The following is a 27,153-nucleotide window of genomic DNA, read 5'->3' on the forward strand; positions in this document are numbered from 1 at the left end:
TTAAGGATTGTTGTATTTTATCCAGGGGTCATTAAGCACTTCTATAAGAGATCACTAACATGTTGTTAAAGGTTGAACCTTGTGTGTGTGTGTGTGTGTGTGTGTATGTAAAAAAATGTGTATTTCCCTCTAAGATTGGTTGCCTCCTACTTTGAACCCTGTCAAATGTGGTGCAGTAATCCTGGAGTATGGGTAGAGTATGTGGTTTTAAGTATCACATAGCCATAAATGCAGCCACGTGGTCCAGGAATAGATGCACTTGTGTGTGATGCTCGGTCTGAGCGTATCACCAGATTTCTTATCACAAATATGATGACGTGAGCTTTTTCTTTTGTCCTAGATAAATCAGAATGGTGCTCCACTAAGACCAACTGACTTCCCAGAGCTTGTCCGATTACTTACACAATTATGTTGCCCCAAATACACAGAAACCTGCCTTTTAAAAAATACAGGGCCAGAGTGAAAGGACAGCAGGTAGGATGTTTGCTTTGCACGTGGCTGACTCAGAGTTGATCCTTGACATTCCCTATGGTCTCCTGAGCAGCGCCAGGAGTCATTTCTGAGTCCCACCAGAGTCCTGCCCCTTTCCAGTGGATACAGATGGTGGGAAGGAGGACAAAGTCTCAGTGTCATCGTTTTTGCTGCCTTATCACCAAGTGATTTTGGACCACACCTGGCTGTCCTCATGGCTGACTCCTGGCTCTGCACTCAGGGGTCACACCTGGCTGGTGCTCAGGAGACCGTCTGGGTGCCAGGGATCAAACCCAGGCTGGCCATGTGGAAGGCAAGTGCCTTATCCACTGCACTCTGTGGCCCCTGAAATCCTTAAATTGTGAACTGCAGAGAACACAGCATATAGAAGCTGAGTCCTTATAAAGCACAAATGTGGTATGAACAGAAAATGACTGCAACACTTGAAGAATTTTTAATGGCATATTTTATTAAAAAACTGAGGCATCTTTCATTTCCCTAGATGAACATTCAGCTTAAAACCAGGGTCTCTAGTGCCCTCTGGTGACACCTCTTGGGATGGGTTCAGATGACTGAAGAAAGCCGAATTTACTGCCTGGCGGGCGGAGTCCCTTGTGTTACAAAATGCCGCCTTTTCCGGCAGCTGATGAGAAAAGCAGCCTCAATGGATGTGTCTTGCTCTTTAAGGAAAAATGTCCTCCCCAGTGACACTCAGCTAAGCTTATAGCAAAAATACTTTCTTGCCAAGTGTTCGCTGTCATTGCTGTCTTAAAACCGAAATGATCATTAACACGGGAGGGATAATGTAAGAAAATCACGAAGTAGTTCAGGTGATAATCCGGATGTGAGTCAGACGATCCATGACCACAACAAAGAGGTTGACAGAACAGCAAAAATGACAAGAGTTTAGCGTCCAAGAAAGGCTTTCTGCGTTGTGCCACTCTTTACCCAGTTCCGACAACAGACAGGAGACGCGGAAAACAACTTTCTCGCAGGTGTCAGAAGCCGACCTATTCCAGATGAGAGTCCTTTGTAAAAGTGAGTATCAGCAGAGTCTGAGTTCGTTCTCCAGACCAAATAACTTGAACTTGAGGTTCTTCAGTTCGCCTTGGATCTTATGTGCCCGTCTGTTGTTGTCCCGCATTTCAGACAGAATGGCAAGATCCTTGTTTGCCTGTTCATTAAGTGAGACCTAGAGATTGGAGGAGGAAAAAAAGAAATAATTGTGAAATATGCCAAGGGGGCAGCAATCAGTCAGAAAGGCCAGGCAGGGGCCTGAGACAGAACAGTGTATAAGGCACTCCCCAAGAACTCAGCTGACCTGGGCTCAATCCCCGGAATCATAAATGGCCCCACGTACTCTTGAACACAATCAGGTGTGGCCCCAAAGCCAAAACAAAGAAACAAAGGCAACCCCCCCCCCCAACAAAATGCCAGGCCACGCTGGCTTCACTACACGAGATTTAAGATACATAAGATAAATTTACTTCTTAATTTAATGAATAAAGGAAGACAGATGCAGAGTGGAATTACAGGCAAAAATTTTACTTTATCCATCACTCAACTGCTTATTTTCTCTTCTGTGAAACAGGCAGTTCTTTTTTTTTTTTTTTTTTAGTGACAAACCAAGAGGTTCAGTTGTAGACTTACAAATTTTTGTGCTTGGGTTTCAATTATACAATGATCAAATGCCCATTCCTCCACCGGTGCCCATTTCCCACCACCACGGATCCCGGTATCCCTCCCACCCCCCCCCCCATCCTACCCTGCCTCTGTGGCAGGGCACTCCCTTTTGTTCTCTCTCTCCTTTTGGGTGCTGTGGTTTACAAAAGGGGCAGTGAGCTACATAGTACTCCACTGTGTAGATGTACCAAAGTTTCTTTAACCAGTCGTCTTTTCTCGGGCACTCAGGTTTTTTCCAGATTCTGGTATTGTAAAGAGTGTTGCAATGAACAAACAAGTGCAGATGTCACTTCGACTATACTTTTTTGCCTCTCTGGGATATATTCTCAGGAGAGGTACTGCTGGGTCAAATGGGAGCTCGATTTCTAATTTTTGGAGGATCGTCCATACTGTTTTCCAAAAGGGTTGAACCAGTGGACATTCCCACCAGCAGTGAAGGAGTGTCCCTTTCTCGCCACATTTGCGCCAGCACCGGTTGCTTTTGTTCTTGTGGATGTGGGCCAATCTCGAAACAGGCAGTTCTTTTACTTCTTGTCTGTGCTGGGAGCTACTCCCAGCTCTGTGCTCTGGAATTGCGCAGGTGCTGTGCTGGGAGAGGGTGCTGGATGGAACTGGGACCCTCAGCTCGTCCCCATGCAGGGTGAATGCTCAGCTGCTGGGCGCTCTCCCTGGCCCTCACACGCTACTGGGGAAGGGGAACCAGGGCCGGGGGCTACTCTGCCTTCAGGAGTGAACTGAGGTTGTCCACAAGCAAGGCAAGCGCCTAAGCCTCTGCACTGGGGTTGGAATGACAAGACGGCGGGGACAGTGTTTGCCTGCCTGCGGCCAACCCAGGTTCGATCACCGGCATCCATCATGGTCCTCCTGAGCTCATCAGGAGCGATCCCTGGGTGCAGAGCCAGGAGCCAGTCCTAAACACTGCTGAGTACGACCTCCCCCAACTACCAAAAAATAAATAAAAAACAAAATAAATTAGCCTCTGAACTATCTGGCACAGTACTGCTCCCTCTTTCTCTTTTTTTTTTTTTTTTGAGGGCAGTGTGGGTTGGGCCACACCGTGCAGTATTCGGGAACTGTTCCGGCTCTCTCTGCTGGGCTGGCCGGTGGCAGTGCTCGAGGAACCCCAATTGGCCCCAGAATAAAACCAAGGTCAGCTTCAAGCAAGGCAAATTGCCGTAAGATTATCTCTTCGGGCCCCTCAACACAGTTGTGTTAACCTACCACTAAAACTGGGAGAAATAAAAACTTCGATTCAGTTCAAGCTGAGCTAGACACATAATAACAAAGTCATTCACCCATTTCAGCCTTTTTCTGCTTCCCGCAACCGTGGATCTGCTAAGCCAATTCAGAGGGACAGTAAGGAGAGTGACGTGCCCGGGTCCTGTCTCTCTGCCCACGTCTCCTCTTGCACTCCCGCCCTCTTCCCTCGTGCAGGGCCGGCAATTACCTTATAGAGCATCTGCTCCAAGTCCTTCAGCTTCTTCTGCAGAGCCTTGATGTCCGTCTTAAAGCCCTCGACCTCCAAGACCCGCCGAGTCTCTAAGGCCTCATAGCGTTTGGTCATTGTTTGTAAACGCTTCCCCATCTTGACGCTTCGATCCTACACCGCAAGGCATTCACAAAGTTGAGGAAAGCATCCCCCGGAAGAGGAAAGCCCCTTCCAGTCCTTCAGAAGCAGGAGAGAGTTGATTCCTACCTTAAAGATCTCTCTCCTTGCTCCTTCTTCCTCACGAATTCGGGCGAGTTCTTCTTCTAGGGAGATGCACTGCTCTTGATACATGTTGGAGAGCTTTTTCTCTTGTAGGATCTTTTCCTTCAGGGACTACAGGACAGGAGGGAGAAACACATTAAGACCCAGTTATACCATGTAGGTTATATAGAGCATGGGTAAAAAGAATGGAAGGAAAGAAGGAATTTCCAGTAGTACAAAGCGAGAAAAAGATAGCAAGGAACTTCAGAAAATAGAAACTTTTTCAGAAAAAGCCCACCAGCGAGTATGGCTCAAAAAACAAAAACAAAAACAAAAACAAAATACTGTTTATAACATGCTTTCGGGCATATGATCTCCCAAGGTCCTCTTCCTCTGTAAATCTAAGGCTCTTGGACATTCTCTGGGTTCTATGAACCATTCCAGAAAAACCAAATATTGCTACAAAGCGTTAAAAAAAGAAAACCAACCCTACCTTAATATATTCACTGTGGTTTGGATGACTCTCAGACTTTTCAACAGGCCGGACTTTTCCAACTTTCTCTTCTTTCTTCTTAGACTGTGCCTTGTATTGTTTAATTGTTGATATCAACTGATCCCTTTCGAGCATCCACGACTTCTCTTTGTTTTGGTTCTCAAATCTGAGTTGCAAAAAGTCTTTCGTGCTCTCATACAACAGTTCTTGGGTGTGATGAAGACTATGAAAGAAAGTACCAATGTGGACATAAGGATTTCCCTGAGTTGACTTCAGGTTGGCTGGAGCGATAGCACAGCGGTAGGGCGTTTGCCTTGCACGCAGCCAACATGGCCGACCCGAGTTCGATTCCTCCGCCCCTCTCGGAGAGCCCGGCAAGCTGCCGAGAGTATCTTGCCCGCACGGCAGAGCCTGGCAAGCTCCCCGTGACTTATTCAATATGCCAAACACAGTAACAACAAGTCTCACGATGGAGATGTTACTGGGCCCGCTTGAGCAAATCGATGAACAACGGGAGGACCGTGACCGACCGTGAATTTCAGGTTATGAAATTAGGAGGTCAGGAAAAGAAAATAATTTTTTTTTGGTTTGGGGACCCCCCCCCACACACACCCGTATCTCCTCTCTCTTCATCATTGTTAGTGTCTCCTCCTTTTGCCAGTGCTCGGGGGACCATATGAGATGTGAGGGATCGAACCTGGGTTGGCCATGTCCAAGGCAAGTGCCCTCCCCACTGTACTCTCTCTAGCCCCTACTTGCTTCTTCCTTTTCCCCTTACCCCTCCCCTTCCCCTTTTCCTTCCCTTTCCTTTCTTTTCTTTTTTGTGGAGGAAGGAATTGAACCCAGGTCAAGCACTTTATTACTCAACCACATCGCTGGTCTTCCACAACTGCTCTTATGCTACTATTTTGTTTTTTTCAATCTATCAGTTGTAGTTTTCTTGAGCACTCACTTTTTGGTGAGTTCTTTGATTCTTTCCTGATTCCTCTGCTGGTGAACTTGTATCTCCTCAATGTGGATGCGTCTATCCTCCATCAGGCCTTCCAGCTGCTCTCTAGAAAGCTTGGTCTGCTCCTCCAGCTGGGCCTGCAAGGCCTCCACCTAGAGAAACCCACAGGGGTGAGGCACCACGCCTGCTTCCGGTTCAGTTTTTTCTTTTTTTCAATGAAGCAAGATCGTTTCTATTGAATTTTTTTTGGCTGGGGAGGGTTGAGGCCACACCTGGTTGGTGCTCAGGGATTTATTCCTGGTTCTGCACTCAGGAATTACTCCTGGCAGTGCTTGGTGGGAGGCTTGGGGGACAGACATCGGACGCTGGGGATCAAACCTGGACCAGCTGCCAGGCAGCACCCTACCCACTGTACTATCACTTAGGCTACAAGAATTGGTTTTTTTCCCTCTACTATTTCCTTTGTGTGTGTACATACATTATTATTTTTTTAAAATTTTAATGAAATCACCATGCAAGCCCGGTTATAAAGTTGTTCACGGTTGGGTTCAAGCCATACAATATTCCGACACCCGTCCCTTCATCAGTGCACAGAATGAAACTTACTTAGAAGGATGTCAGGGGAGAGAAAGAGAGGAAATACACATTCAAGAAGGAACACAAAGTGGAAAAAAGCCACAAGCAAAGAGACAGAGACAAGCAAGTGAGATACATGTTAAAGGGCAAACACAGGCTTGAAGAGTAAGACGTCACTTCTTATGTCAAGCCTTTCTCTAGAAAGACAGGAACTTGAGTACAACTACGTGAAAAATCACGGTTGCAACTGCTATATAATGTATGCATTTGTAGGGTGACTCATGGAACTAGAGAGAGTACAGGGGTTAAGGCGCATGTCCTACATATGGCTGACCCAGGTTCAATACCCAGCACCCCATGTGGTCCCCAGAGTGACCCTAAGGAGTGATTCCTGAGCTCAGAGCCAGGAAGCCCTCAGCATAGCTGGGTGTAATCCCTAGCCTATATATATATATATTTGGTCCATATTAAAAAGACGCTGGAACTCTGCACCAGGCTGTGGGGCGGGTGAGAGCCCTCCCCACCCCAACTGACCCAGACCTGGCAGCCGACCTCCACTGTCCAACCACAGCCACGCTCCAGGCTGCTTTCTGGACCATGCGGCCACTTTGTGGCCATGCGACACATTATAAGACACTTCCTACCCATTTATGCCTCTTGGAGAGCCCAGCAAGCTACTGAGAATATCCCGCCCGCACGGGCAGGGCCTGGCAAGCTCCCTATGGGGTATCCAATATGCCAAAAACAGTAACGACAATAGGTCTCATTTCCCTGACGCCGAAGGAGCCTCCAATCATTGGGAAAGATGAGTAAGAAGAGGCTGCTAAAATCTCTGGGCTGGAAGGAATAGAGACGTTACTGGCACCCACTCGAGTAATTTGACAACCAATGTGATAATAGTGATAGCGATATGTCTCTTGGAGAGAGACTGCAGATGAGCTGAACCTGGTAGGTGGGTCTCTGGGTCCAGATCACTGGAGCTGACTCGGGATGGGGCAGGTGAGTCCCAGTGCCGTGGGGGAGTCCAGGGCTCCACCCACCCACAGTCGCCGCTGCTCACATTCCACCCGAAACAGCTCTGGAGAGAAGCTGCAGCCGTGCCGAACCTGGTGGACCCAAGACGGTGCTGTATGACCTTATTGACACAGCTCCTGGAGCGCATCTCTGAAGCTCACGGCCCAGAAAGTGGACAGGTGGGCAGAGGCCCACTGAGCTTGTTAAGTGGAAACAACATCACAGAAGGCTCAGCTGGCACCAAAGTAAATCCTTGGACTTGCTTCAGTGACTTTAGTGATACCATTACATTCAATTATTGTATGCTTGCTAAGGGGGGCAGGTTGGGAGTGGGTGGGTAACTGGGGACACTGGTGGGGGAAAGGTCACATTGGAGGTGGGATCAGTGTTGGAACACTGAATATCTGAAAGGACTGCCTTATGAACAATTTTGTTTATTATAAAGTTTCAAATGGGGTGGGGGGGGCAGGGAAAAAAAGAGGATGATTCATTATACTCCAAGACTTTAGAACACGCACTAAATAAGTGGACATGTTCCACAGGCTGATCTATCAGCATAGACAGATGTAGACAGATGTCTCCCCCTGCTCAACCCGGGCCAGTGCCAAAAAGAAATCCCTCTTAGAGTGAATTTACTAGGTAAATCTTCTTACATTAGCTGAATGAACCAAACAGTAGTTCTGAAGTACTGAAGTGCTCAGAAGTACCGTTGATAGCTCAGTAGTGCTCCTAATGGTCATGTGAGGGCCAGAAAGACAGCTAAATGGGCAGGAGGCCAGGGTTCAATCTTCCCTGCTGGACATACCCACTGAGCAATCACCAGGTGTCACCCAACTATTACTGAAACAGCAGCAACAAACATATAATGCCCAGACGTGTGTAAGAAATGCTTATCATGCGATGCTGAAGGTTGTGAAGGTGAAGGTTGTGGATTGAAACTGACTTGGTGTGCCAAAACATACTTTTTACCTGTAAGATAAGTAATTGTATATCTCTCCGGGGGGCCTCGGGATTTTCTTTCTTTTTTTTTATTGTTGGCTTTTTGGGGTTTACTTTAGAATCTAAAACAGGAAAAAAAAAGTTAATGAAGATTTTTACTTTTCTTTCAAGTATTATTTTTGCAAAGGAGTTTAGTCTCTTCTACCTATAAGAAATGGATCATGATCACGGTCATGGTCCTCCCGTTGTTCATCAATTTGCTCGAGCAGGCCCAGTAATGTCTCCATCGTGAGACTTGTTGTTACTGTGTTTGGTATATTGAATATGTCACGGGTAGCTTGCCAGGCTTTGCTGTGCAGGCGAAATACTCTCGGTAGCTTGCCGGGCTCTCCGAGAGGGGTGGAGGAATCGAACCCAGCTCGGCCAGGCTGGCTGTGCACAAGGCAAACACCCTACCCATTGTGCTATCACTCCAACCCCAAAATTTAATTATTTGAATAATTTAAGATGTTCATTAAAATCTTAGACCAGCAGAAATATTATATGAACATTATCACTGTAAAGAAGGGGGGGAATGTGAATTATTTGACTATGCTTTTGAAATTGGCATTAATTAAAAGTTACAAACCTTGGGGCTGGAGTGATAGCAGAGCGGGTAGGGCGTCTGCCTTGCACGCGGCCAACCCGGTTCAATTCCCAGCATCCCATATGGTCCCCCAAGCACCACCAGGAGTAATTTCTAGTGCATGAGCCAGGAGTAACCCCTGTGCATTGCCAGGTGTGACCCAAAAACGAAAAAAAAAAAAAAAGAAAAAGAAAATTACAAACCTTCTGTTGGAGCTGAGGACTCATTCTGTTCAGATGTACCTACAGATGGGACAGTCTTTTGAGCAATCCAGACCTGTAGAGGCAAAAAAGAGGTAAGATGTCGTTTCAAGAACCCTAAAATGAAAGATTACATATTTTAGCTTCAGTTCTACGAACATTCATAAATTAAACTGGTCAAATTGGTATAAATCATATAAGGATGTCTTGTATATGAGGTCTATGGACAGAATAATGAAAGGATAAAACCCAGGGTTGTGACAGAAATTTTTTAAAATTTGGGTTATTTAGCAATGTCTGTTAAAAACATCATTTACAAAGTGGTCTTTGGGGCTGGAGCAACAGGACAGTGGGGAGGGCATTTGCCTTGCATGAGGCCAACCAGGGTTCAAACCCTGTCATCCCATAAGGTTCTCCAAGCACCGCCAGGTAGAGTTCCTGAGTGCAGAGCCAGGAGTAACCTCTGAGCATCGCTGGGTGTGACCCAGAAAGCCAAAAATTAAAAATAAGATTTTTTAAAACGCAGTCTTTGACAGAATCTTCTGTCTTAGTAACAGAAACACAGAAGTCTGCATATGGAGATACATACAAAAATGCTCACTGACGTACCGCTTAGAGAGGCGAGAAAGTGGCAAGAACATACACAGATACCAAAATTTTTACGTAAGTGAAATATGGGCTCTAGGTCTACGGTACTGAGTTGTGGAAGACAGCAGAGATAAGCTTCTATAATCTGTTTTCATTTATTTTTTTGTTTTGTTTTATTTTGGGGCTATACCTGGTGGTGCTCAGGACTTATTCCTGGCTCCGGCTCTGTGCTCAGGGATCATTCCTCACAGAATCAGGGGGCCAGATGGGAGCCCAGGGATTGAACTCAGGTTGGCCGCATGCAAGGAAAACGCCCTCTGCTGTACTATCACTGTCCCCTGTTTTTAGGAAAGACATGCAATAAAGCACAGAAACAGACAAAGCCAGCAGACACAAACTCTGGCACTGAGCCCACAGACCGATGGTCAACATGGGGGGGGGGGAGGGTGCAGAATCAAAGCAGAGCTGATGACTGTGATGACGAAGGGATATTGGTCTCTTGGTGTTTGTGGACTGACAACACGTGCCCTGAAGAGGTGTTAAGTTAGGTTGTTTGCTTTCACTTTTGAGGCCACACTAAAAAATACTGGAGAGTATCAGGGGTGGGATGGGAGGGGACCAGGGTGGAGGGGATGAAATTCAACTAAATATGGATTCCTGCATGCAAAGCATGTACTCAACCTGTCGCGCTGTCTCTCCGGGCAAGAAGAGGTGTGACTCTGCACCCCTAAAACACACAGTCATGGAAACAAATGTTATCTCAACAATAAAAAAGAAAAAAAGTGTATGTGAGGCTCTGGGGTCTCGCCACGGCACTGCAAAAGCAAAATGGGGTGGAGGCGGGGGGGGGGGGGGGGGGGGCTTTGAGTAATAGAAAATACCAGAAATGGCTGGAAAGACAGGGGAGCGGGTAGGGCACTTGCCTTGCACACGGTAGACCTGGGTTTGATCCTCAGTATCCCAAATGGTGCCCTGAGCACCACAGGAGTGATTCCTGAGCGCAGAGCCTGGAGGAACCTGAGCATTGCCCGGGTGTGGCTCCAAAATCAAACAAGTAAACAACCAGGCAACCAGAAAGGCTCAGAGCCTCAATTTCTACAGCTCAGATAAAACTTAGCTGACACGCCAGGAGTGATCCCGAAACACAGAGCCAGGAGTTAGACCTGAGCACCTCCGGGTGTGGCCCAAGAAGCAAAAGGGAAAAAAAGTAGTTTATTTTTCACTGTGGGGATAACTATAAACATTTTGCTAGAAGGGTCACCTGAAACTGTGGTACCCAGAAACACGGGGGTGCCGTGAGGTGCTGGGACTGAGCCCAGAGCCCCCACCTCCTGGGCACGTGTTCTACTTGCACTCTATCTCCCTGGCCCAAGACATCTAAATGCTGCTTAGTTAATACTAATGGGTTAACAGGTCAATCAGTGCTAGATCTCGAGGGGGGGGAAAAAGGCCATCCACTCCTTTTTTAAGCCAGACAGACAGGGGCTGGAGAGAGTACAGAGGGCGAGGCCCCTTGCATGCACACAACCCAGGTTCAATCCCCAGCGTCCCCTGGGGTCCCCGAAGCCTTGCCAACTGTGATCCCTGAGCGCAGAGCCAGGATTGAGCCCTGAACACAGCTGGGTGTGGCCCCCAAAACCTAAATAAATAAATAAATTTTACAAATCAGGATAAGCGAGATTAAAAAAGTTTCAATACTTCAGTACTAAAACTTGCTCTACGATAAGTCTGCTCCTGCTTTCCTCACTCATCTCAGCTGAAACACCCACTCCTCGGTGCTGGGGGGAGACCCATAAATAATGCAGCTGCCTAAGGGTTTGAGGGAAAAAAGGATGAGGTCACCAAGCCCTTTGGAAATAAACTGAAAACCCGGGTAAGCATAGGCCTCTGATAACTAACTCTCTATCTCCTTTAATGAGAACCACAAGTGCTCTGATTTTTTTTTTTTCTTTTTGGGTCACACCCAGCGATGCTCAGGGGTTACTCCTGGCTCTGCACTCAGGAATTACTTCTGGCGGTGCTCAGGGGACCCTATGGGATGCTGGGAATCGAACCCGGATCAGCTGCATGCAAGACAAATGCCCTACCCGCTGTGCTATCACTCCAGCCCACAATTGCTCTGGCTTTGGTTTTTTCTTTAGTTTCTGTTTTAGGGTCATACCCTACAGTGTTCAGAGGTTACTTCTGACTCCAAACTTGAGGGCTGCTCCTGGCAAGCTCAGCGGACACGGGGCCCTGCGGATCAAACCCAGGCCCCCCGCATGCAGAGTATGTGCTCCGCTAGTTGTATATCTTTCTGGCCCTGCTGAGTCTATACCCTTGCCTGATCTCCCCCCAACACCATGCTTCCGGTCCTATCCCAAAGATCACTTACTTTATGGGGAGGCTCCTTACAAAAATAGGTCACTTCTCCAGTGTCTGTTCCCACAAGAGCCAAGAGATTCTGAATCTTCTTCTTATCTTCTAGCTCCCTGAAATTCCCAAAGAAAGGAAGCATGCTGTGTTCAGAATAAGTAAAAATTTTCTATTTTAAGCATCTCCCTTACATTATCGTTAACTGGAGGTGAGGGGCGGGGGAATAGGTCATCCTGTCAGTGCTCAGGGCTCACGCCTGGCCCTGCACTCAAGGGTCACTCCTGCAGTGCTCAGAGGGTGACGTGGGACGCCGGGGATCAAACCCAGGTGAGCGGCATGCGAGACAAGTGTCTTGCCTGCTAAACTATCTCTCCAGCCGTACACAGTTATTATTTTTTAAATGATAGTAACCTCGAATTAAAAATAAGTTTATCTTGAACTTAGCTCTGATTTTCAAAATATTAGGTATTTATAATCAAGAGCCCCTGCTCACCACTAGGTGTGCCCCCCCCCCAAAAAAAAAACAAAGTGAGGCCTAAAAGATGGCACAAGGGTTGAGGTGCCCACTAGCATGAAGTCTGGATCCCGGTTCCAATTCCAGCACTGTATGATGGTTCTCCAAGCACCCAAACATGGCCCCTGAGCACAGATCAGAGGTGGGTCCCTGAGCACAGACCCAGTATGTCCCCGCCCCTAAAAAAAGAAGCATTGTAGCACTGTCCTCGCATTGTTCATCGATTTGCTTGAGCGGGCACCAGTAACGTCTCACCACAAATTGGGAGGCTTGTTGTTACTGTTTTTGGCATATCGAATACATCACGGGGAGCTTGCCAGGCTTTGCCGTGCGGGCGAGATACTCTCGGTAGCTGGCCAGGCTCTCCAGGAGGGGCAGAGGAAACGAACCCGGGTCGGCTGCCTGCAAGGTAACCACCCTACCTGCTGTGCTATCACTAAAAAATTAAAAAAAAAAACAATTACAGACCAGCAGCCCTGAAGAGTGTTGCTGATGCTGGAATCAGCAGCAACAATCTGGATAGTGCCCTACCCGCTGCACTAGCTCTCTAGATCAGCAAACATGGGTTCGAGTCCCACCGCCACACATTCGCCCCACCGAGCACACATTCCAGTGGTGCCCCCAGCTTATTCCAACCATAAAGACCAAAAATCAAAGATGCTCACAAACAAAATTCAGCAGCAAAATATTAAAAGAATTTTTATGGGATAAGAATAAGCATTATTCTTCTAAGAATTCTTATTCCAGTGGACTTTATTCCTAGAATGTAAGTATAACTAACATGAAAATGAATCAATCTACAAAACAAAGGGAAAAAAATCAAACGGTTATCAGCTGTAGAAAACATACAGGGCTGGAGAGATTATACATTTGCCTTGCACGTGGCTGACCCAGGTTTGATCCCCGGCATCCCATATGGTTCCCTGAGCACTACTAGGAGTAATTCTTGAGTGCAGAGCCAGGAGTAACCCCTGAGCATCACCAGGTGTGACGCAAAAAGACAGAAAAAAAAAATAAAATATATAATCAGGGGGCCAGAGCAATAGCAGAATGGATAGGGTACTTGCCTTGTATGCAGCCAACCCAGGTTTAATCCCTGGCATCTCATATGGTCCCTGGGCTCACCAGGAGTGATTCCCACAATGCAGAGCCAGGAAGAAGCCCTGAGCATAGCTGGGCATGGCCCCAAAACAAAATTAAACAAAAAAATAAAGAAAGAAAGAAAATATATAATCAGATAAGGGAAAATGTTTGGCAACATTCCACTCCTTTTCATGATTTAAAACATACAACGAATTAGAAACAGAAGGAAAAAGCATCATAAAATAAAAGCCTTGCATTAAAAAGCCTCTAACAAAAGCCTTGCACATTAAAAGCCTTGCACACGGCCGACACGGGTTTGATTCCCATATGGTTCCCTGAGCACCGCCAGGAGTAACTCCTGAGTGCAGAGCCAGGAGTAACCCCTATGCATTGCCAGGTGTGACCCAAAAAGCATCAAAAAAACCACCAAAAAAACCCCTTGAACTATGGTTCTTAGGGGCTCAGAATGGGCAAGTGGCAGAATTACTGGTTCAGTCTTACTATAAAATGATGAAGTTTCACAGGTAGCTAGGTGGATGGCTGCCCACACAAAATGTACTTAATGCCACTGAAACATACAAAAGGGAAAAATTTCCTGCTATGTACACCCTACCACAATTTAAAAAAAAAAATGTATTCTCGTGGCTGCCCGGAAGATGACTCAATGTCATCTGCAGGATCAAGACCTGGTTCAGAACTTCCCCTTAACTGAAGGTAGCCGTTTCTCCCCAATAACAGCACCCCCACCCTGACCCCACCGCCTAGTCATCGCCAGTATCCAGGACTGATCACTGTGGGGCACAGAGGCAGGACTCTTCTTGCCTCTGAAAAATGGTCCAAGAACCCAGAGGTCTCTGAGGGGCTGGCTGACCACTTTGCCCCAATCCCAGTTCAAATTCTCCCTCGGCCCAAAGCTATTACTACTGAGAGGTCAGCATTAACCACCCTGCGGGCACAGATCCCTCACAGTTGGCTTCGGGAAGACAATACTATCTGAGACTGACCACAGATAAATAGAATTTAGCACCTGATTCTCAGTCGGTCATTTTCCGAGTAGAGGCGCAAAACGTGTTCTCGCTCCTGGAAGAGGCAGACCTGCATATCGCTGAGCGCTTTCTGCAACTCGGCCATCTCCTCCTCTCTCTGCTGCAAATCCCATTCCAGTTTATGCTGGGGGGAAGGTGATTGAAAAGCTTCACTGGAGTTGCCTTTTACGAACGTGGCAGTCAGTTCTGAAAGCGGTTTCACCAAACAGGAATCAAATAAAAACTGTAGCTTGGCAGACACCTGACGATTTTATTTAATAGACGGGTTCAAGGACTACTCCCAGCTCAGTACTCCGGGGTTGCACCTCATGGTGCTGGGGGTACCTAACAATGCCAGGAATTGAACCCCACCCTCCCGCACGCAAAGGAGGTGCTCCGGCCTATTGAGCTATATTTCCAGTCCAGAAAACTGGCTTTGAGAGCTACCAAATGAGGTCCACCTCCCACAGAGACCTCCTGCTGATTCACATGCTGGTCCTGCTTTACGACTCACGACTAAAGAAGCAGGCCAGGCAGCTAAAATCCATGGACATACCAGTCCCTCTAGCTGAAAACTCTGAGGAGCCCTCAGGAGGGGGCCAGGCGTTGTACCTGCCCCACCAAAGCCAAGCGCATCCACCCCCCGCCTCTGCAGACACGCCAAGGGCTCAAGTCTACCACTTCATTAACATTCTCTGTAGAGATGCCAAACCGTGAAACTTTCAGGTACCCTGGCACTCAGGCTGAGAACTCTGGGATCTTCTGGAATTGGGGCAGGCAGCCACCTTCCAACCCCCATGCTTAAAGAAGCCCTGGGAGCCAGCAAACATGCCAGGGACCAAGCCCAGGTCTCATGCATGCAAGTTCTGTACAACTGAGCCACAGCCCTGGTCCAAAAGGCTATACAAGGAATTAGCTGGTTTTGAATTGGGGCCCAAACCAGTGGTGCTGGGGAGACAGTGTGGTGACAGGGATCAAACCTGTGGATCCTGAACTCCAGACCTTTGAGCCATCTCTCCGGCTCAGAAAACTGAAAAGTAAAGAAATGATGCAGGTGAAAATGCAGATAATGAGTGCACGCTTCGTATGTGAGAGGCCTGCACTATATGGTGCTCCTAGCACTGAGTGAGAAGAAATCCCTGAGCACTGTTGGGTAAGACCCAAAACCAGAGTAAAACTTCAGATCAGAATGATAATGTAGGAGGTAGGGTGCCTGCCTTGCACACAGCTGACCCGGGTTCAATTCCTGGAACCACACATGGTCTGGTCTTCTGAGTTTCGCCACGAGTGATCCCTGAGCACAGAGTCAGGAGTAAGCCCAAAACAATCTCCCCCCACTCTACACCCCCACCCCCAACAAAAATAGATTTCAGAGGTGGCTCAGTTGGGGGGATGAGTCCATGAGAGGCCCAATGGATGGTTAGCTGGACTGGGGTAGAAGTACTTTTTTTTTTTTAATTGGGGAATATAAAATATCTGGTATCCCAAATAAATAAATAAAATGAGCATGACAGATAGTACACGAGGTAGGATGCTTGCCTTGCATATGACTGACCCGGGTTTGATTCCTGGTACCCCGTACTGTCCCTCAAGCACTTCCAGGAGGGATCTCTTAGAACAGAACCAGAAGTAAGTCTTTAACATGGCAGGGTGCGGCCCCAAAACAATCAAACAATCAGATATCTGCTTGTGGTAAAAGTTGGACTTCCAGATCTCAGTCATCAACACTTAACCCGAGTCCCAGGGCGAATATCATTGCTGCACCTGTACTTCGCAGGATTCCTTGTAGAGCTCCAGTTTCTTCAACAGGTGCTCATTTTCTACCTCACACTCAGCCATTTTCCTCTGATAATATTCCAGAAGCTCCCGAGAAGGGTGGAGGACGGCCAGACGTTCTTTGACAGAAGGCAACGGAGTTAAATCCACCGATTCTGAGATGGACAGTCTCCTGGGCCTGGTGGAACTTCCCAAGCCACATGCAGTTCCGTGTTTGGGAACAACTGCCGCCCTATGTGAAATCAGAGAGGTCACACGGTCATTGAGCTGTCTGAACACTTATGACACGCATTACAGGTTTTAAATAAGAAAGAGGTTCACGCTGGGCCCTTGTGGAGTTGAAGCGGGCAACCCCACCCCAGGTACTTCTGGAAGCCACACCTATGTCCCAACGCCACCACCTTGTAAGCCCATTTATCAGTCCAGTCATGAATAAATCCCAAAAGACTTCAACTAGCTGCAATTTTTTTTTTTTTTTAGATACACCAGTCCCCTACTGAGACTTCTAGGGCAATTTCACGAGGGGATGGGTCAAGTCACACCCTAAAAGCTGCCTCCAGGCCCAAGGCCTGATCTACCACCTCACTACTGAGCTCCACAAAGATGTCAAACTGCCCAAAAATTTAGCAGTTGGATGAGAGAATTCCCACCAGCGGCGGATGAGGGCTCCTTTTTCATCACATCCCCACCAACAGATTATTCCCCGTATTTCTGATGTGTGCCCTTCCCAGTGCTGTAAGATGAGCTCTCACTGTCATCTTGATTTAGATTTCCCTAATTCCCATCAGAGAATGATGACCATTTTTAGTGATGATGAGCATTTTTTCATGTTCCTATTGACCATCCATTAGTCTTCCTCAAAGAAGTCTGCGTTCATTTCCTCTCCCCATTTTTTTTAATGGGGTTTTGGATATCTTTTTGGTTCATCTTTGTGAGCATGTTATAAATCAACCCTTTATCTAATGTGTTGAGTGTAAACACTTTCTCCCAGTCAATAAACTGCTGTTCCGCTTTAGCCTGTGTTTCTTTTCCATATAGAAATGTTATAGTTTGATGCAGTCCCATTTGCTTAGCTTTAATTCTGTAGCCTTTGACAACGGCATCATATCGTTGAAGACTCCTTCAATGTCCAGATCTTGGAGCATTCTGCCTATATTTTCCTCATGTATTTAGATATTGCCATTTATTTAAACTTGGAACTTACAAACTGAAACAACTTATTTTCAGGGCTATTTAGCAAAATTTTTATTTATTTAAATTTTATTTGGTGGAAGGTCATTTGGGTCGTACCTAGCAGTGTTTGGGGGTTGTTCTCAGTGGTGCCTGGAGAACCGTGTGGTGCCAAGATTTAAACCAAGGTAGGCTGCATGCAAGACATGTGCCTTACAAACCTGTACTACCTCCCCAGCCTGTAAGTGGTAAAATTATTTTTAAAAGATTATGATAAATACAAGGTTTGTGTTAAAAAAAAAAATAATGAAGAGGCAAGAGCGATAATATAGTGGGTAGGGCATTTATCTTGTATGTGGGCAACCTGAGTTCAATCCTTGGCATCTCATATGATTCCCTGAGCACCACCAGGAGTAATTCCTAAGTGCAGAATGAGGAGTAATCCCTAAGCATCACCAGGTATGACCCAAAAATCAACCAGCTGTCCAACCAAATAAACAAAAGCCTAGTTATCAACCACACAACAAAATCAGATACTAATTTCTGGCACTGGAGACATCTGATTTACACAAACCAAAACTAGATACGATTAAAGGCCAATCAAAGACCAGAGAAGACTTTTGTTTGTTCGGTTGCTTTTAGAAAAATACAAAACTTAAGCTAAAACAATAGAAGTTAGGAGCGTGAAGAGATAGTACAGGGGTTAAGGAGTTTGCTGCATGCAGCAGACTCCAGTTAAATCTCTGGCACCAAACACGTGTCCCTGAGCACTGGCAGGAGTGCCCTATGCCAGGAGGGCATAGAACCAGGAGCAAACCTTGAACAACACGAGATATGGTGTATTTAAAAAATAAAAAGAAAAGAAAACAATGCAAAAGTGGAGAAAGCCTCACTTGGAAATGAATCCAGTTTGACTTCACAATCACTGTCACAGTCACTGTCCTCCCATTCATCGATTTGCTCGGGTGGGCCCAGTAACATCTCCATTGTGACACCTGTTACTGCGTTTGGCATATCGAATATGTCACGGGAAACTTGCCAGGCTTTGCTGTGCAGGTGAGATACTCTTGGTAGCTTGCCGGGCTCTCCGAGAAGGGCAGAGGAATCGAACCTGGGTCGGTTGGGTCGGCCACGTGCAAGGCAAACGCCCTACCCACTGTGCTATCGCTCCAACCCAATATAACTAAATAAACACACACACACACACACACACACACACACACATACACACACACACACACCTAGACAGCTGAATGAAAAGACTGTACACAAGAAGCCCAGATAGCCTTAGATTCAGGAAAGTCAGTGCTCTGTGTGTGTGTGTGCTGCCAAAGATTGAACTCAGGTCTCCTAAGTGCAATGCAGGCATTTTGCTGCTGAGCCATCCCTAGAATTACAGTACTTTGCTTCAGTTCTGGGTCACACCTGACAGACAGCATAGAGGTCCCTTCCAGTGGGATATGACCATACCAGGGGATCATCTAATGCTGTGGATTGAACTCTGCCACCTGCATAAAAGCATGTACTCCAACCTTTTGAGTTATTTCCCTGGGTCCCTCACCCTTTCCATTTTTGGTGAGCACATACAGAATATTCAAACTGACTCTCGGCTAAAATGAAAAACAAAAGTCTATGGGTGGGAGAGATAATACAGGGGTATTATCTTGCCTGGCAAGTGGCTGACCCTGGTCCAACCCCCAGCACGGCACAGGGTCCCTCAAGCACTGCCAGGAGTGATCCCTGAGCAGAGCCGGGAATGGGTAAGCCCTGAACACTGTTGGATGCAAAAACTGGAAAAGGAAGATAGGAAAAAAAGAATAGTGAAATAAGGTCTAGTAGATTTCAAACCCAGAGTGTGGAAGTCTGCTTCTCACGTCCTGGAAGTCCGAGATGTGAAAGCCACGGGACTGTGCTGTGTGACCCTACTGATCAGCAGGGCTGGAGGCTTGGTGGAGTCGGTCAAGTGGGTATCCCCTTCCTCTCGCCCTGCTCTGTGTCCCATTCCAGGCTTCACTGTGCGCCTGATCAAAGCGGCTGGCCTTTCCCAAAGAGAGATGGGCTGTTGGTTCTTCAGCTGCACTCCCGGCTACGAGTTCCCCTTAGGTCTCCAGGCTAAACCTGCACTGGGGTCAGAAAAGTCCCAAAAGCAGAAATTTAAAAATGAGCACGTGACTTACTTTCGGCAGACAGGGGTACGTTTCGGAGTAGAGTTCATGTTGTCCTCTGCACACCAGTCAAGTACACAGCAACTGGGAATGATCAGGGCCAAGAAAAGAAAAGCAACAGTAAGGCTGTATAGCCCGATTCCCTCTCCAACACTATCATGTGGTCAGAGTGGTTTATTAGAGTGGGGGGTGACCTAGTGCTCTGGTTCCTTAGTACAGCCTTGCGCGCAGCTGACCAGGTTTGATCCCCACCACCACATATGGTCCCCCAAGCACCGCCTGAGTGCCAACCGGGAGTAACCCCTGAGCATCTCTGGATGTGGATCTTTGCTCCATGATGAGCTGAATGACTTAATGACTCTTAATGACTCGGTTATTGCTCCTGCCGGCATCTCTTTGTTCTGGGGATACACCAGGTGATGGGTGATCTTCAAGGGTTACTTCTGGCTCTGCACTCAGGAAGCATTCCTGGCAGTATCCGGGGGATCACATGGGATGCTGGGGATCCAACCCTGGAGGACCATGTGCAAGGCAAACACCCTACCCTCTGCACTTTCACTCAGCACTCTTTATCTCTTTTCTAAACCTCTCTACCCAAAATGATCTTCCAGATTCCTCCAAATGCAAAAGAATACATGTGTAATTCTCTAAAAGTTATCAGAGAACCATCAGCTACCTGCTCCCCTTATTTCTCCCAGGGCAGTGGAACCCCACGCCCTACTCATCATTCTTTCTCTGTATCTGTGTCCTTGGTCACCTGGTCACCTACAGACGATAAAGTGTACATGGGTTTCGGCCTATCTTCCATTCTTTCCATTTGTCTAACTTCAACGTTGTGGGGCCAGCGATATAATGCGGGTAGGCCAGGGTTCAGTCCCCCACATCCCCGACAGGAGTGATCCCTGAGCACAGGGCCCGGAGTGCGCCCTGAGCACCTCTGGGTGTGCTCCCCCGCACCCCACAAAATTAGCATTGTTTAGCGCTATGACATTTGTTATTTTACTTATCCCGACAACTCTGATGTGATAATTTTGAGTTAATTTTACAAATGATTAAAAAGACAGGCTTAAGCACCAAATAAAGGGTGTTGGGAGGATCCTCCCAGGATGGGAGATGGTGCTGAGAGTAGACTCTAGACCGAACATGATGGCCACTCAATGGCTCTTTTGCAAACCACAGCACCCAAAAGGAGAGAGAGAAGAAAAGGGGACGCTCAGCCACAGAGGCAGGGTGGGATGTGGGGGAAGAGGGGGGTGGGAGGGATACTGGAATTAGTGGTGGTGGAGAATGGGCTCTGGTGGAGGGATGGGTACTCGATCACTGTACAACGGAAACCCAAGCACAAAAATTTGTAAGTCTACAACTGTACCTCATGGTGTTTCACTAATAAAAATTAAAAAAAAAAAAAAAAAAAAGACGGGCTTAAGCCAGCGTGGGGTGAGGGGGTCCCGGAACTCAGCCTCAGGGCGTCCAAATTCCACGTCTTTCCCTGCCATCCCTTCCTGCCTCCCTACTGCTGCAGATTCCCAGGCCTCCGCAGCAGGCAGCTTGCCCCTCCGCGCCCCCAGCCCCGCAACGACCCACTACTCCAGGTTCGCGTCCCCCTGCAGGCTTTGCGTCGCCGTCCCTTCGACCTCACGGGGGCTTTATATCTACCCAAGACCCCCACCCTCCGTCCCTAAGCACGAAAAGAAACTGCATACTCACTCCACACCAAGCCGCAGCCCGGGAGCCCAACCGAAAAACAAAAGTTAAATTGGGTGGCGTCCTGGAGCCACTGAGCGCCCAGGAGCCTGCCCAATCGCACACACGTTTACAGGCCCTTTGACTGGCTCGTCCAATAGGAAGGCGTTTAACATCGAGGCCCGCCCCGTTCCCGCCCTCCCTCGCCCGCTCCTTGGACGCGCAGAGGTCGCCGGGAAATGTAGTTTTTCTTCTGCAAACGGCTCTGGGCTGACTGTAACCCAGCATGGCCCAATAGTGGCGGTGTGATGTTTAGACTCATTCTCGGAATCCCAGTTTAAGCTCAAAAAATTTCCCCCCCTCAGGACCATTTGTCGAAGAACTTCTCCTGGTTCCATGCATATTCTTAGATATCTGTCGTAAGTTGTATATCAATACTTGTTTAAATTTCCATCTAGGCTTTTCATTGTATTCTATTCTAAGAGAGACAAGTTCAGCAGATGACAGTCAGGAATGATGTATATAAACATCTGGTAGCTAATAATCCTTTCTTTACCTGAAAGGTGTGAGAAACTAACTTCACAAATAAGCTAGTTCAAAACCCAGCAGGGCTGGAGCGATAGCACTGCAGGTAGGGCATTTGCTTTGCAAGCGGCCGACCCGGGTTCGATTCCCAACATCCCATAGGGTCCCCCGAGCACCGCCAGGAGTAATTCCTGAGTGCAGAGCCAGGAGTAACCCCTGTGTATCGCCAGGTGTGACACACCACCCCCCTCCCCCCCAAAAATTGTCTCTTCTATTCTCTATGAGAAAAGTGTTGGGATAAGTGCCCAAGGAAAGGCACTTAAATCTCAGAGATGCAGCAGCTGCTACAGACCTAGAATGTAAAAATCCCCAAGCGTCCTCCCCGCAGTACTATCTCTGTCCCTGTCATTCAATTTTTATTTAAACTGTGGCATGGAGATTGCAAGCAGCAGGGCCCTTTTTCCTCTTAAACGGCAGTGTTGGTGGTGAAACTTGCAGCTTCATTATTCTAAGCTAGGCACTCTCCCACTGAGTCAAATTCTCAGACTATTCCTTTTTTTGGGGTAGGGGTGCAGTTGTTGGGCCACACCTCTTGGTACTCAGTGGCTATTGGTTCTGTGCCTGCTCAAGAGACCACACTGTGCCAGGGATCAAACCAGGGACAGCACATGCAAGCAAGCGTCTTAACCCCTGTATGATTTCTCCTCTCCCTTTCAGGTCTATTTGTCTCTCCTTTGACCTTATAGGTCTGGGTGGGTTATTTTCAGCAGTGCTTGGCCGCTACTTACTGGGAGCCATTCCATGTGGGCGATTAAACCCAGGACCTCACATACAGCCTTGTTCAATCACTTGAGTGATAGGCCTGACCCTGGTCCCTGCACTTTTTTTTTTTGTAATATCCTGGTAAACATGTCAATAGTGGTTCTCAAATATACATATCTTTCTATGTATTTCCTCTCCAGATCTCATTACCTTTCACTTGGATGCAAAATTGGTTCCTTCCTTTTTCATTTTATTTATTTATTTATTTAAGAAAAAAATTATTATTATCACACCAAGCTCCCGGGAGAGAACAAGGCAGAGTCTCCTACCCTATGCCTGACTGTCTCCACCAGGGCCCAACAGCTGAAGACCACCGAGGCCCAGCCAAGGCCATGCTGAGACCACTCTCCACACACTTGGATGAGCCTCACGCATAAAAGAATTGGCAGAGGAACCCAGGCATGCGGGACCTGGGGCTGAGATCTCCAAGCCTGCACGGTTTGGGACTGGACCTTCCAGTAACTACACAGTTACACCCACCAACTGCCGTGTAACCCCAACAATAGCCAGGATCCAGAGATTATCATACCAAGCTCCCAGGAGCATTCGCGGCCGCGCAACTTTTTATTTATATTTATTTAATTTTTTAGGCTACCTTGAATATCCCACCCACACGGCAGAGCCTGGCAAGCTATCCGGGGTATATTCGATATGCCAAATCCAGTAAAAAGAAAATGGATCTCATTCCCCTGACCCTGAATACGGCAGAGCCGAGAAGGATGTGGAAGGAGAGGCTGATAAAATTCCAAGGCCGAACTAGGCTGCCAAAACGAAGAAAGACAAAAATGATTGTCTGTACTTTCAATGCACATACGCTGGCATCTGATGCATCCATCGAGGACCTGATGGCACAAGCGCGAAAGATCAAGTACGACATCATTGGTCTGACCAAAACGAGAAGACACCAATCACATCACGCCATTTTCAACACTGGAGAAGAACTGTTCCTTGGAACATGTGACAAAAGAGGTGTCGGTGGTGTCGGTATCCTTGTCAACACGAACTTAGCCATGAGCATTGATTCATTCGATGCCTAACAACCCAAATCATACGACTACACTTGAATAGATGTGGCTCATTGCTGGCAGTTTCTATCTTTGTTGTCTATGCACCAACATCCAATTATGGTGAAAGAGAAATTGAGAAGTTCTACATGGAACTGGAGAAGGTCTATAAAGAAGACCACACCTTCTACAAGATCATTGTCAGTGATTTTAATGCCAAGATAGGACCAAGAAGATCAGCCGATGAACTCCACATCGGGACCCATGGCCTAGAATGGAACGAACAGGGTGACAGACTGTCTGAGTTCATCATGTCAACCAAGACCATCCATGGTAACTCACAGTTCCAAAAGGCTGAATCTAAATGTTGGACATGGGAGTCTCCCGGTGGACAGTTCCACAATGAAACAGACCACATCATATTCAATTGGCGGTTTTGCCTAACTGATATTGCTGTTGTCCCAAAATTCCAAACGGGATCGGACCACCGTCTCCTTTGTGCAAAATTTTACCTCACAGAAAGTTTACGAAGAGAACTCCCAGAACGACCACCAACTGGGAGCTCTTTGGCTCTTTTGCGGCAACATGGGAAGATGCCATCATTGACAACATTGATGAGGAATACGATCGAATGATTCAGCACCTCCATGATTGTGCGAGGAATGCCAAGAGAGAGATAATCACAAAAAAACGCCTTTCTTCGAACACTCTTGAACTTATTCACCAACGTGGCTTGGAAAATGCCTCAGGCAACTGCAAGCGAATGTCCAAGCTGGCAAAACAGTGCAGAGAAACGATCAAGGATGACCTCAAAAACAGGAGAGCAGCGGTGCTGGTAGATGCAGCAGAAGCCAGGAAAAGCATTTGTAATGCCCGCCTGTCCTTCACCAACTACAAGACCAAGATGACTGCCCTCCGACATCCTGATGGATCTATCACATCTTCCAGAAGGGCAATGGAGAAGATTATTCATGACTTCTACTCAGATCTCTTTAATAACCACGTCCACTTGCCCACATACCAAATTCCGCAGGATGGATATGTCATTCCCAATGTTCTCCCTTCCGAAATCCAACACACCATCTCGTCGGTAAAGAAACAAAGAGTACCTGGCCCAGACAAGGTCAGACCTGAACGCCTGAAGAACTTACCATCAGTACTCATCAATACACTGCCTTGGCTTTTCGCATGCTACCTGTCTGAATACAAGGTTCCATCTCAATGGAAAACCAGCAAGATTGTACTACTATACAAGAAGGGAGACATCACGACATTGGCAACTATCGTCCAATCTTCCTATTGTCTGACATCTACAAACTGTTCACTCAAGTCATCCTAAATAGGATTGGCAGAACACTAGATGAAGGACAACCATGTGAACAAACCGGGTTCCGAAAAGGATTCAGCACCATCGACCATATCCACACGATAACTAAGCTCATTGAGGTTTCTCAAGAGTTCAAGATGCCGCTCTGTCTAACGTTCATTGATTTAAAGAAGGCCTTTGATTTTGTTGAGACAGAAGCGGTCATAGAAGCCCTAGCCAATCAGGGCGTACAAACTCAATACATCAGGATCCTCCATGAGCTCTATTACAGATTCACTACCAGGATCTCACCATTCTACAAAGAAGTAATCATCCATGTCAAGAGAGGGGTTCGGCAGGGTGATACCATTTCACCAAAACTCTTCAGTGCCACCCTCGAGAAAATCATGCGACGACTGGAATGGGAAGGAATGGGAGTGAAGATAGATGGTCAGCAACTACACCACCTTCGCTTTGCTGATGACATCATTCTAATAACACCAAACATCAGCCAAGCGGCACAAATGCTGACCAACTTCAACCGTGAGTGTGGAAAGGTTGGATTACAACTAAATCTCTCAAAGACAATGTTCATGAGAAACAGTCTTGTTCCTGATGTTCCATTCACTGTCAACGGAACCACCATCTCCGAATGCAACAGTTATATATACCTAGGTCGAGAAATCAACATGGATGAATGACCTGGCACCTGAGTTACGCAGGAGGAAGAGAGCGGCTTGGAATGCCTTAAAGAGCATTGAAGAAATCACTAAGAGGACGAAGAACCTCCAGCTCCGAGCACATCTCTTCGATTCCACTGTTCTTCCTGCATTAACATACGCCTCAGAGACCTGGGCCCTATGAAAACAGGATGAGAACGCTACTCGGGTCTCTCAAAGAGGAATCGAAAGAGCTATGCTTGGAGTATCACGCTTCACTCAAATGAGAGATAGAATCCGGAGTTCCGATCTCCGTCAACGCTCGAGAATCAGGGATGCTGTCTCATTTGCCAAGGCATCAAATATCAGATGGGCCGAACACGTAATGAGGTTTAGCAATGACTGCTAGACTAGTCATTACTAGAACCACGGGGCGTCAAAAGATCGCGTGGACGCCCACCTACAAGATGGTCAGACTTCTTCTTCAAGACCCTGAATGATCGGTTTGAGGCTCTGCATATTCCTAGAACGAGCAGATGCCATTGGGCTACGCTAGCACGCAACAGGGATGAATGGAGACATTACTGGCACCCACTCAAGTAAATCAATGAGTAACGGGGTATGAAGTGATCAAGTGATTTATTTATTTTTTTGCTTTTTAAGTCGCACCCGACGATGCACAGGGGTTACTCCTGGCTCTACACTTAGGAATCACCCCTGACGGTGCTCAGGGGACCATATGGGATGCTGGGAATCGAACGCAGGTCGGCCGCATGCAAGGCAAACGTCTTAGCTGCTGTGCTATCACTCCAGCCCCAATCCTTTTTTATTTTAATCTCAGTTTTTTAAAAAAAATTTTTGTTTTGAGCCCTCACCCCGCAATGCTCAGTTGCTATTCTCAGCTCTGTGCTCAGAGATCACTCCTGGTTGTCTTCTAGGTAGCACATGACTCCAGGTTTCAAATCCAGACTTCCTGCGTGCAAAGCATGGGCTCCAGTCCACTGAACTAGTTCCCCGACTAATTTTAATTATTTTTAAACTTTAATGCAGTTCAATTGAGGTCCAGAGTGATAATAAAGCAGATAGGATGTTTGCTTTTCACATAAGCGACCCAAGTTTGATCCTTGGAACTCCATGTGATATTTTGAGCTGGCTAGGAGTGATTCCTAAGCACAGAGCCAGGAGGAACCCCTGAACACTGTCAGATGTGGACCAAGAAACAAAAAATTCAATACAGCTCAAGTCAGTATGCCATTTCCACCTGAGACATGGTCTAAGGTTCAAGGTTGATGTAGTGTTATGGCCAACTTGGAGTTCTACTTTGAGTTGTTTCAAAGCACTAACTGCTCCATGACATGGGTTTTTTTAAAATTTGGGGTGGGTGGAGAGGGAGAGTTTTGGACCACACCAGTGATACTTGGGGGTTACCCCTGACTCTTGCTTGGGTGTTAGTTCTGGAATAACTTAGGGAATCATGCAGTGTCAAGGATTGAACCAAGGCTGGCCTCATGCAGGCAAGAACCTTCACCCCTACACTATCTCTCCAGTTTCATTTTAATTCATTTGTTTGGTTGTTTTGGTTTTGGGGACCCCTGCCAGTAGTGCTCAAGGTCACACCCAGGTTGGTACTCAGAAGTCACTCCCAGTGATGTTGAGGGACAATGCCATGTCAGGGATCAAACCCATGGCTCCCACATACAAAGCAAGCGCTCCAGTCCTGTGAGCTATTTCCCCCCAACCCACCCCATGAATATCTTTGGGAGGGAAAGGCACACTCAGCGGCACTCAGAGATTACTCCTGTCTCTGTGCTCAGGAATCAATCCTGGCAGGGCTCAGG

At 47.1% G+C, this 27,153-nt stretch overlaps 1 protein-coding gene across 1 annotated transcript; it reads right to left on the reverse strand.

Annotated features, from left to right (window-relative positions):
- Positions 1-966: 966 nt before the first annotated feature.
- On the reverse strand, positions 967-19,394 carry CCDC77 (coiled-coil domain containing 77). Its single transcript, XM_056117871.1, has 11 exons — positions 19,329-19,394; positions 15,970-16,213; positions 14,208-14,350; positions 11,603-11,699; positions 8,644-8,716; positions 7,846-7,937; positions 5,290-5,438; positions 4,338-4,560; positions 3,851-3,976; positions 3,602-3,754; positions 967-1,663 (listed from the first exon to the last, which is right to left on the reverse strand). Exons 1-11 carry the CDS (start codon positions 19,364-19,366, stop codon positions 1,517-1,519), a joined length of 1,485 nt encoding a protein of 494 aa, XP_055973846.1. The 5' UTR covers positions 19,367-19,394; the 3' UTR covers positions 967-1,516.
- Positions 19,395-27,153: the final 7,759 nt, after the last annotated feature.

This window comes from Sorex fumeus, unplaced genomic scaffold, assembly GCF_029834395.1.
Source record: "Sorex fumeus unplaced genomic scaffold, SorFum_2.1 ptg000036l, whole genome shotgun sequence".
Taxonomy (NCBI): Eukaryota; Metazoa; Chordata; class Mammalia; order Eulipotyphla; family Soricidae; genus Sorex; species Sorex fumeus.